The sequence below is a fragment of the Boleophthalmus pectinirostris genome, unplaced genomic scaffold, assembly GCF_026225935.1.
Source record: "Boleophthalmus pectinirostris isolate CB_2022bp ecotype Guang Dong unplaced genomic scaffold, ASM2622593v1 HiC_scaffold_10, whole genome shotgun sequence".
Taxonomy (NCBI): domain Eukaryota; kingdom Metazoa; phylum Chordata; class Actinopteri; order Gobiiformes; family Gobiidae; genus Boleophthalmus; species Boleophthalmus pectinirostris.
In genome coordinates, this window is record NW_026570971.1 from 33,551,355 (window position 1) to 33,563,413 (window position 12,059).

Below are 12,059 nucleotides of genomic sequence, written 5' to 3' on the forward strand. Positions count from 1 at the left end.
GGCAACAGTATTTTTTAATCAATCTGAAACCCATAGATCAGACTGATTTTTGCTTTGATTTTGATTTTCTGAACATAAACAATACAGACTTTTATGAATTATTCACACAAAAAACAGTCACATTTCTTCCTCTAATGTCTTGTGTTTGATCCAAACCACATGAAAACACCCGGCTGATCATTAACGATTAGAAATGACTGAACCATTAAAATGTGATTAATTGCACAGCTCACTTATTTGTACTTTCTACTCTAATACGTTTTTGAACAGGACTGAAAAGTAAAGTTTTTTTTATCATAGTGTGAGACCTGCTGAAAAGGCCGAGGGTTTATTTGTAACACGGTGTAGTTTGAGCAAAGAAAAATATAACAACAAATAAACAGAATAAATTATCGATTCCATTGTAGCTTTTCTAGATCTAAAAATCAGCGCAAAATACTTTTACTCTTACTCTTTAAATACATTTTTAAAGAGACACTTTTCTATGTTTACTTTCATGTGATACTTTTACTTAAGTAACAATACTGAGTACTTCTTCCACCACTGGTCTAGATGTAAAGTCAAAGCCTGAACCAGGTTAAGCCCAGAAGCAGGAGCCAAAACACAGCGGTAAACCTGTACTTAAACCTCCAGCTGTGAAATGACAAGGTTTAGGACAAAAGAACTCACAGTGGAAATATTCAACTGGAGTCAGCACAGACACGACACTGAAACTGTAACAGAATAATATCCACTCTAAAGCAACTGGACAAGGACTAAAGGTGATAAAACAGCACAAAAAAACAACATCTGAGACAACGAGGACTTTAAATCAAGTCAAAAGCCTTGTGTGTTTTAACAAGCCCAATATCTCCAACCAAAATATAGATCAAGTTTTTAGGAACAATAAACATTAATATTGATAAGAGATTAAAGTTCTGTCATCAGTATTAGTTCAGTTTGGAAAAACTTCTTTAACCTAAGCCTAAAACAGGACTAAATGCAAGTCCAGAACTAGTTTGAATCAGTATTTAGTATGTTTAAACACAACACCGAAGACAATATTTACATCTTTCAACCAAGACTCACCATTATCTAAACATGATTTAAACCAGGACTAAAATGGGACTAAACCAGGACTAGAACAAGATTTAAATCAAGACTAAATCAGGACTAACACAGGCTTCAAACAGCATTTGAGCCAGGACTTAACTAGGACTAAACCTCAATTAAACATGTGTTAAATCAGTATTAAAACAGGACAAACCCCGGTTTTAAACTGGACTTCAACCCAGATTTACCCAGACCTGAAGCAAGACTTAAATCAGGACTAAACCAGGACCAATCCATATCTAACACAAAATTAATCCAGGTTTAAAACCGTAGTTAAAACCAGGACTAATCTGAGTCTAAACCAAGACTAAACCCAGATGGACCCAGGATTAATACAAGAATGAAACCAGGACCCAAACTGGACTTGAACCAGGACTAACCTAGGTCTAAAACATGAATTTAATCCAGGTCTAGAACTGGACTTAAAGCAGGACTAACTCAGGTCTAAACCAGGACTTAACCAGATCTCAAACTGTACTTAAACCAAGACTAACCGAGGTCTAAAACATGAACTTTAACCAGGTCTAGAATTAGATTTAAAACAGGACTAAGCCTGGTCTAAAACAGGAGTTAAACCAGGACTTAACCAGGTCTCAAACTGTACTTAAACCAGGACTAACCCAGGTCTAAACCATGAACTTGACCAGGTTTAGAGCAGTACTTAAAGCAGAACTAACCCTGGTCTAAAACAGGCCTTGACCATGTCTTAAACTGGACTTAAACCAGGACTACCTCAGGTCTTAAACTGGTCTTGAGCTCGTCCCTCGCCTCCTCACCTTGACACAGAGCTCGTCCCACTGCAGATGTAGAAAGTCCACTTGCTCCTGGAGCAGCAGCTCATCCTCTGCCATGATAAACTGGGACAGATCCACCTTCATGGTCTTGAGGTCGGACAGGCACCCGGCCCAGTCCTCCATCAGCTCCTCCGTCTCCTGCATGTCAACATACCAGTCAAAAACCCACACAAAAACACCCCCAGATATGTCCCACGATGCCCGGCGGCGCGCTGCTCTATACGTGCGGCTATAGAACTGGACTGAGAGTGTGAGTGTGTGTGTGTGTGTGTGTGTGTGTGTCTGCAGCAGCTCTCTTCTCCTCCTCCGTCCTCCTCCCTTCTGTCCTCAAGCCCCGCCCACAAAAGGATTACATGGGACGTCCCAGGACAGAGGGGGGGAGGGGTTTAGCGGAGGGGGAGGGGGACAGAGGACTATTAAGAGCAGTTTTGTTGTGCGAACTTACTTTAATTTGAGTAATAATATTTTAAATGCTGCAAAAAACAACTTCTGACTGGGCTGAAATGACTTAAACTAAAAACATTTGACTTGATTTGAGTAGATTTAACTTGACAAGCAACATTATCTGTCTTAATTCAAGCAAGATTTGGTTTAGTTTCTTATTTAAAGTGCAAAGAGTAGTTCTTTTTCTTATCTTCAGTGCAGTAAGATGGATTTTCATATTTTAAGTACAAAAAGTCTGGTTCCATTGGCAGATCATTTTACTCAATTTACTCAATTCATGATCAAACTTCCTTAATTCAAGTCATCTTAACTTGGCTGAATTTTAGTTTTTGCAGTGAAGTTCCAATCCTTCAGTTCTTACTTGACTAAAATATTTGAACATGTAGTATTTTGAAGTAACATTACACTTACTTGAGTATGTATAACATGCTTTGATCTAAAATGGAACATGTATTTTTTGTGCAACTTTCTCATAAATTTACTGTCACAAAAATACATTTCTGCTTTGTTTTTAACATTATAACAACACTGTCACATTCAAACGTACGGACAACCTGTTTCATAAAATAATTAACACGATAATTACAGGGTTGAGAATTTTAACTACAGCTTAGAGACTTCAAAAAGTTAATTACTCACGGAGGAGTGGAGTGAGGGAAGAGTGAAAAAGGTGTGAATGAGACAGACAGAGACAGACAGACGGAGAGAGGGAGGGTAGGAAAAGAGAGAGTGGGGAGATAAAAAAAAAAGAGAAAGAAATAGAATGGGAGAGATAGAGAATGAATGAGACAGACGGAGAGGGAGAGGGAGGGAGAGACAGAGCAGTCAAACCTGTTCTGAACTTAGTAAATGTTTGTTTAAATAAATACAAACAGCGCAGAGGTGTCCACATGGGAAGTACGACAGATGAAAAAACAGCAGCACATTTTGGTTTGTGAACTTTGGTCAATGATAATTCTGGTGCAGACACATGGACACATACATCAGTATAATTAAAGAACCCAGACTATATTATTATCTGATCTACATTATAATGTTAGTTATTATAGTTTCCCCACCACAAAAAGACCTGGACTTGAGTTTTGTTTCATTCACATGTTTAACTCACAAACTGAATTCTTCTCTCAAGCTGAAAAACTCTATTCCACCTTGTGATGTCATGAGGTAGTACAGGAAGTGTTGGGAAGGTGACTTTTAAAATGTATTCTCCTACATATTACAGATTACAAACCCCAAAATGTAGTTTGTAACGGAATCCATAAAGTTACTTAAAGTGAGTAATGTAATCTGAATACTTTGGATTACTTGATTTGCTGTAGAGAAGCAAAGATGAGGAAATCTTCAATAAGATGTTTTATCTGCTAAAAGAAAATAAAAAGCCCAGACTTTACTGAACCAAATTAAACATATTATTGATAGAGAAATGATTTCTGTATGAGATCACTGCTGCCTTCAATTATGGCCACGCTGCTGTTAGTGTCAGAATGTTTATTAACAACAACAAAAAACTCACTTTCAGTACAAACATAAAGGCGCCAGCCCAGTAAAAATCTGTCATATTTGATGTTTTTTTTTACTCAAAATGATGCAGAATCAGGTTATTAACAGTGTGATGCATGGGAGGAGACACGGTCCATACAGCATGGTTTAGTCCTGGTTTAGTCCTGGTTTAGTCCTGGTTTAGTCCTGGTTTAGTCCTGGTTTAGTCCTGGTTTAGTCCTGGTTTAGTCCTGGTTTAGTCCTGGTAAATCCTGGTTTAGACCTGGTTTAGTCCTGGTTTAGTACCTGGTTTAGTCCTGGTTTAGTCCTGGTTTAGTCCTGGTTTAGTCCTGGTTTAGTCCTGGTTTAGTCCTGGTTTAGTCCTGGTTTAGTCCTGGTTTAGTCCTGGTTTAGTCCTGGTTTAGTCCTGGTAAATCCTGGTTTAGTCCTGGTTTAGTCTGGTTTAGTCCTGGTTTAGTCCTGGTAAATCCTGGTTTAGTCCTGGTTTAGACCTGGTTTAGTCCTGGTAAATCCTGGTTTAGACCTGGTTTAGACCTGGTTAAATCCTGGTTTAGACCTGGTTTAGTCCTGGTTTAAACCTGGTTTAGACCTGGTTTAGACCTGGTAATCCTGGTTTAGACCTGGTTTAGTCCTGTTAAATCCTGGTTTAGACCTGGTTTAGACCTGGTTTAGTCCTGGTGTAGACCTGGTTTAGACCTGTTAAATCCTGGTTTAGACCTGGTTTAGACCTGGTTTAGTCCTGGTTTAGTCCTGGTTTAGTCCTGGTTTAGTCCTGGTTAGTCCTGGTAAAATCCTGGTTTAGACCTGGTTTAGTCCTGGTTTAGTCCTGGTTTAGTCCTGGTTTAGTCCTGGTTTAGTCCTGGTTTAGTCCTGGTTTAGTCCTGGTAAATCCTGGTTTAGACCTGGTTTAGTCCCTGGTTTAGTCCTGGTTTAGTCCTGGTTTAGTCCTGGTTTAGTCCTGGTTTAGTCCTGGTTTTAGTCCTGGTTTAGTCCTGGTTTAGACCTGGTTTAGTCCTGGTTTAGTCCTGGTAAATCCTGGTTTAGTCCCTGGTTTAGACCTGGTTTAGTCCTGGTAAATCCTGGTTTAGACCTGGTTTAGACCTGGTAAATCCTGGTTTAGTCCTGGTTTAGACCTGGTTAAATCCTGGTTTAGACCTGGTTTAGACCTGGTTTAGACCTGGTTTAAATCCTGGTTTAGACCTGGTTTAGACCTGGTTTAGACCTGGTTTAATCCTGGTTTAGACCTGGTTTAGAGGTCCTGTTAATCCTGGTTTAGACCTGGTTTAGACCTGGTTTAGTCCCTGGTTTAGACCTGGTTTAGACCTGTTAAATCCTGGTTTAGACCTGGTTTAGACCTGGTAAATCCTGGTTAGACCTGGTTTAGTCCTGGTTTAGTCCTGGTTTAGTCCTGGTTTAGTCCTGGTTTAGTCCTGGTTTAGTCCTGGTAAATCCTGGTTTAGACCTGGTTTAGTCCTGGTTTAGTCCTGGTTTAGTCCTGGTTTAGTCCTGGTTTAGTCCTGGTTTAGACCTGGTTTAGTCCTGGTTTAGTCCTGGTAAATCCTGGTTTAGTCCTGGTTTAGACCTGGTTTAGTCCTGGTAAATCCTGGTTTAGACCTGGTTTAGACCTGGTTTAAATCCTGGTTTAGACCTGGTTTAGACCTGTAAATCCTGGTTTAACCTGGTTTTAGACCTGGTAAATCCTGGTTTAGACCTGGTTTAGACCCTGGTTTAGACCTGGTAAATCCTGGTTAAGACCTGGTTTAGTCCTGTTAAATCCTGGTTTAGACCTGGTTTAGACCTGGTTTAGTCCTGGTTTAGACCTGGTTTAGACCTGGTTAAATCCTGTTTAGACCTGGTTTAGTCCTGTTAAATCCTGGTTTAGACCTGGTTTAGACCTGGTTTAGTCCTGTTAAATCCTGGTTTAGACCTGGTTTAGTCCTGTTAAATCCTGGTTTAGACCTGGTTTAGACCTGGTTTAGTCCTGTTTAGTCCTGGTTTAGACCTGGTTAGACCTGGTTTAGTCCTGGTTTAGCCCTGGATTAGACCTGGTTTAGTCCTGGTTTAGTCCTGGTTTAGTCCTGGTAAATCCTGGTTTAGACCTGGTTTAGACTGGTTTAGTCTGGTTTAGTCCTGGTTTAGTCCTGGTTTAGACTGGTTTAGACTGGTTTAGTCCTGGTTTAGACCTGGTTTAGACCTGGTTTAGACCCTGGTTTAGTCCTGGTTTACCTGGTTTAGACCTGGTAAATCCTGGTTTAGACCTGGTTTAGTCCTGGTTTAGACCTGGTTTAGACCTGGTTTAGACCTGGTTTAGACCCTGGTTTAGACCTGGTTTAGACCTGGTTTAGACCTGGTTTAGACCTGGTTTAGACCTGGTTTGTTTAGACCTGGTTTAGTCCTGGTTAGACCTGGTTTTAGACCTGGTTTAGACCTGGTTTAGTCCTGGTTTAGACCTGGTTTAGTCCTGGTTTAGACCTGGTTTAGACCTGGTTTACCTGGTTTAGTCCTGGTTTAGTCCTGGTTTAGACCTGGTTTAGTCCTGGTTTAGACCTGGTTTAGACCTGGTTTAGTCCTGGTTTAGGTCCTGGTAAATCCTGGTTTAGACCTGGTTTAGTCCTGGTTTAGTCCTGGTTTAGTCCTGGTTTAGTCCTGGTAAATCCTGGTTTAGACCTGGTTTAGTCCTGGTTTAGTCCTGGTTTAAGTCCTGGTTTAGTCCTGGTTTAGTCCTGGTTTAAATCCTGGTTAGTCCTGGTTTAGACCTGGTTTAGTCCTGTTAAATCCTGGTTTAGACCTGGTTTAGACCTGTTAAATCCTGGTTTAGACCTGGTTTAGACCTGTTAAATCCTGGTTTAGACCTGGTTTAGACCTGTTAAATCCTGGTTTAGACCTGGTTTAGACCTGGTTTAGACCTGTTAAATCCTGGTTTAGACCTGGTTTAGTCCTGTTAAATCCTGGTTTAGACCTGGTTTAGACCTGGTTTAGTCCTGGTTTAGACCTGGTTTAGACCTGTTAAATCCTGGTTTAGACCTGGTTTAGACCTGGTAAATCCTGGTTTAGACCTGGTTTAGACCTGGTTTAGTCCTGTTAAATCCTGGTTTAGACCTGGTTTAGTCCTGTTAAATCCTGGTTTAGACCTGGTTTTAGTCCTGGTTTAGACCTGGTTTAGACCTGGTTTAGTCCTGGTTTAGACCTGGTTTAGTACCTGGTTTAGTCCTGGTTTAGTCCTGGTTTAGTCCTGGTTTAGTCCTGGTAAATCCTGGTTTAGACCTGGTTTAGACCTGGTTTAGTCCTGGTTTAGTCCCTGGTTTAGACCTGGTTTAGTCCTGGTTTAGACCTGGTTTTAGACCTGGTTTAGACCTGGTTTAGTCCTGGTTTAGACCTGGTTTAAACCTGGTTTAGACCTGGTTTAGACCTCCTGGTTTAGACCTGGTTTAGTCCTGGTTTAGGTTTACCTGGTTTAGACCTGGTTAGACCTGGTTTAGTCCTGGTTTAGACCTGGTTTAGTCCTGGTTTAGTCCTGTTATCCTGGTTTAGACCTGTTAGACCTGGTTTAGACCTGGTTTAATCCTGGTTTAGAACCTGGTTTAGACCTGGTTTAGTCCTGGTTTAGACCTGGTTTGTCCTGGTTTAAATCCTGGTTTAGACCTGGTTTAGTCCTGGTTTAAATCCTGGTTTAGACCTGGTTTAGACCTGGTTAGTCCTGGTTTAGACCTGGTTTAGACCTGGTTTAGTCCTGGTTTAGACCTGGTTTAGACCTGGTTTAGTCCCTGGTTTAGTCCTGGTTTAGTCCTGGTAAACCTGGTTTAGACCTGGTTTAGACCTGGTTTTAGTCCTGGTTTAGTCTGGTTTGACCTGGTTTAGACCTGGTTTAGACCTGGTTTTACCTGGTTTAGACCTGGTTTAGACCTGGTTTAGACCTGGTTTAGTCCTGGTTTAGACCTGGTAAAATCCTGGTTTAGACTGGTTTAGTCCTGGTTTAGACCTGGTTTAGACCTGGTTTAGACCTGGTTTTAGACCTGGTTTAGTCCTGGTTTAGACCTGGTAAATCCTGGTTTAGACCTGGTTTAGACTGGTTTAGACCTGGTTTAGACCTGGTTTGTGGTTTAGACCTGGTTTAGTCCTGGTTTAACCTGGTTAGTCCTGTTTAGACCTGGTTTAGACCTGGTTTAGAACCTGGTTTAGTCCTGGTTTAGACCTCTGGTTTAGTCCTGGTTTAGTCCTGGTTTAGACCTGGTTTAGCCTGGTTTAGTGGTTTAGTCCTGGTTTAGACCTGGTTTAGTGGTTTACCTGGTTTAGACCTGGTTTACCTGGTTTAGACCTCCTGGTTTAGACCTGGTTTAGACCTGTTTAGACCTGGTTTTAGTCCTGGTTTGGTTTAGTGGTTTAGACCTGGTTTAGAGACCTGGTTTAGACCTGGTTTAGTCCTGGTTTAGACCTGGTAATTGGTTTAGACTGGTTTAGACCTGGTTTTAGACCTGGTTATGGTTTAGTGGTCTGGTTTAGACCTGGTTTAGACCTGGTTTAGACCTGGTTTAGACCTGGTTTAAGACCTGGTTTAGAACCTGGTTTAGACCTGGTTTAGACCTGGTTTAGTCCTGGTTTAGACCTGGTTTTAGAACCTGGTTAGTCCTGGTTTAGTCCTGGTTTAGACCTGGTTTAGTCCTGGTTTAGACCTGGTTTTAGGGTTTAGACCTGGTTTAGTCCTGGTTTAGTCCTGGTTTACTGGTTTAGACCTGCCTGGTTTAGTCCTGGTTTAGTCCTGGGTTTAGTCCTGGTTTAGTCCTGGTTTAACCTGGTTTAGACCTGGTTTAGACCTGGTTTAGTCCTGGTTTAGACCTGGTTTAGACCTGGTTTAGTCCTGGTTAGTCCTGGTAAATCCTGGTTTAGACCTGGTTTTAGACCTGGTTTAGTCCTGGTTTAGTCTGTTTAGACCTGGTTTAACCTGTTTAGACCTGGTTAGTCCTGGTTTAGACCTGGTAAATCCTGGTTTAGACCTGGTTTAGTCCTGGTTTAGACCTGGTTTAGACCTGGTTTAGACCTGGTTAGACCTGGTTTAGTCCTGGTTTAGACCTGGTTAAATCCTGGTTAGACCTGGTTTAGACCTGGTTTAGACCTGGTTTAGTCTGGTTTAGTCCTGGTTTAGTCCTGGTAAATCCTGGTTTAGACCTGGTTTAGTCCTGTTTACCTGGTTTAGACCTGTTTAGACCTGGTTTAGACCTGGTTTCCTGGTTTGGTTTAGACCTGGTTTAGACCTGGTTTAGTCCTGGTTTAGTCCTGGTTTAGTCCTGGTTAGTCCTGGTTTAGACCTGGTTTAGTCCTGGTTTAGTCCCTGGTTTAGTCCTGGTTTAGACCTCCTGGTTTAGTCTGGTTTAGTCTGGTTTAGTCCTGGTTTTAGACCTGGTTTAGTCCTGGTTTAGTCCTGGTTTAGTCCTGGTTTAGACCTGGTTTAGACCTGGTTTAGACCTGGTTTAGTCCTGGTTTAGACCTGGTTTAGACCTGGTTTAGTCCTGGTTTAGACCTGGTTTAGTCCTGGTTTAGTCCTGGTTTAGTCCTGGTTTAGTCCTGGTTTAGACCTGGTTTAGACCTGGTTTAGACCTGGTTTAGTCCTGGTTTAGACCTGGTTTAGACCTGGTTTAGTCCTGGTTTAGTTTCCAGCAATGAATGGAATTACCGAAATAAAAAATAAATAAATACAAATGGGATACAGCCCAAAATGTGAAAACAGGAAAATACTGCCGTGTAATCCATTTATTTCAACAAAGTAACTGTAATCCAGTTACTACTCATTTAAGCAGTAACTGTAACGGAATACAGTTACTCATAATTTGTACTCTGATTACATAACGCTGGTACATGTAATCTGTTACTCCCCAACACTGATTACTCCACACAGCTTCACTAGAATCATCTGGATGAGTTCAGTTCAGAAATGACCCATCTGTACTGAACTAAAGGTAAAATGTAGCTGGTTACTTGAGAACTACCACTTCATGACATCACAAGGTGGGAACAGAGCATTTTAGATGTAGACAGCGTAATAATCCAGGATTATTCAAAAGACAACAAACAAAACAAAGTCCAGGTGTGTTTTTGAACAGCATTAGAACATGATTTAAAGCTCACAAGAGATTTGATTTGAGATATTTAGTTATAATCTGGAGTGGAACATCTCTGATTTTTATGAGTTGAATGTTTCTGTACATTGTCCATTCAAATACAGACTAAACTAAACTAAACTAAAGTCAGGTAATGTAGGACCTTTAAACATTCAGGACACTTACTGATTTTGTAACAGTAACAGTTTTGGTGTGATAATCTTCCTTCATTATGGTTTAAACATTACTTAAAGAGTAGTGTACTTTACATACAATACTGAAATCTCAGCTCAGAACATATTTTTGACTAAGTTGCTCTTTTGTGGTCAGTGTTGGGGCGTCATTAAGTAAATACACGTCTATTTAAAGCACAGGACACCACACCTTTGGTAAAGGGTTTGTTTGAGAAAATACAAGGTACTTACAACATTTGCTAAAGGCTACACACTAAATACACACTAAATACACACTAAATACACACTAGATACACATTCATCTTATCTCTGTTGAAAATGTTTATTTTAACATGTGAAAAGTACATTTCTGGCACTAACCCTTAACGACACTCTAATGATCAAACACCTACAGGACCATAAGAAGTAAGAACAGTTAAAGGTTCATATGATGTGATTTTGTGATCTACTCTATGTTCTAATGTTCTTTGCTCATCATAAACAGACCTGGAGTTGTGTTTTATTTCATTCACACATTTGACACACAAACGCTACATATTTAGGCTGAGTTCTTCTCTCAAACTGAAAACACGCTGTTCCACCTTGTGATGTCATATGGTAATACAGGAAGTGCTTCACTCTGTTGGATCATTTCACAGCTGGACTTGCTGATCTCTACAGCTCTAAATGTAGCTGTTAACTTCATGACATCACAAGGTGGAAAAGAGCATTTTGAACTTTGGAGATGTAGACAGACTGATAATGCAGGGTTATTAAACGTGTAAACCAGGCATGTCCAAACTATGGCCCGTGGGCCAAATGCGGCCCTCAGACAGGCTTCCAGGAGAACTGGCCCAGATGACCTTGCATCAATGAAAAATGAACTGTTTACTGCAAGTTGTTTGAAAATCTACCTTGATAAAGCTCATATTTCATATTTAGTGTGTGGTTTTAAGAATCATAACATGAATAAAGACTGATGGCTCATTCTAACGTGATAAACATGCACACAGTTTAATTATTCACTGTATTGAGCATCAGTCTGTGACCCTCGATCAGCCCTCTGCTTCATCTGTGTTTAGAAATGTGGCCCTTGAAAAGTTTGGACACCCCTGGTATAAACAGAAAAAACAAAACACAACTCCAGGTCTGTTTTTGATGAAGTAACAACATTATATAATGACTTAAAGCTCATAAGAGTCTATTTTGCGTAATAGAGGACCTTTAGTTACTAGGAAAATGTTAGATTAATGTGAAATGAACAGCCAAATAAGATAATGAACCTAAAACCTGCTACACAGGCTCCAGGAAGAACAGCTGACGACGCCTGCCCAGGGACGACAGGTGGAAATGAACACTGCTGCTACAACCTGATGTACAAACATCTCTCCTGTCAAGGTGAATGCAAAAACTGTGCACTGTCCCTGTCTCAAATAAAGAAATAAAATAAATAAATAAAATAAAAAATAAATAAATGAATAAATAATGCAGAAGTTATCACCACATTAACAACTTATAAATATGCAAATAGCAGATACTTCAGATGTTAAATGTGCCCTAAAATAAAGCAGAGAAACAAAAACAGAAGTGGGTCTGTGATAGTGATCTTGTATTGTAGATTAGTGGGACCAAAGATTAGAAGCAGAAAGCTGATCAGGCTGAAAGCAACAGTCAAACATTAACTTTAACACGTGCAGTTCAACGATACCTGTAACAAGATAACAACTACACTTATTTACTATGTTTATAATAATGACCTTTAATCACTGGAGACATATTTAGTTCACCATGTCACCTTTTATTGTTTGGAAAAAGTTATATTCACCAAAAATAATGTAAAATGTGTGTAATTAGTTGTTTTTTGATGCTCCTCGTCCCTTTGCTCTCCACACTAAGTCACTCACCCCTTCAGAGCATTATCACAACACAATCAGCCAGAACTAAACCAGGTCTCAAACTGGACT

At 40.3% G+C, this 12,059-nt stretch overlaps 1 protein-coding gene across 1 annotated transcript in view; it reads right to left on the reverse strand.

The window, feature by feature from the left end:
* Positions 1-12,059, reverse strand: part of LOC110153425 (nesprin-2-like) — an 80,903-nt gene that overhangs the window by 55,378 nt on the left and 13,466 nt on the right. The window contains exon 7 of the mRNA XM_055162169.1: positions 1,869-2,024. Coding sequence (XP_055018144.1) covers positions 1,869-2,024 — 156 coding nt within the window. The remainder of the gene's footprint in view (positions 1-1,868; positions 2,025-12,059) is intronic.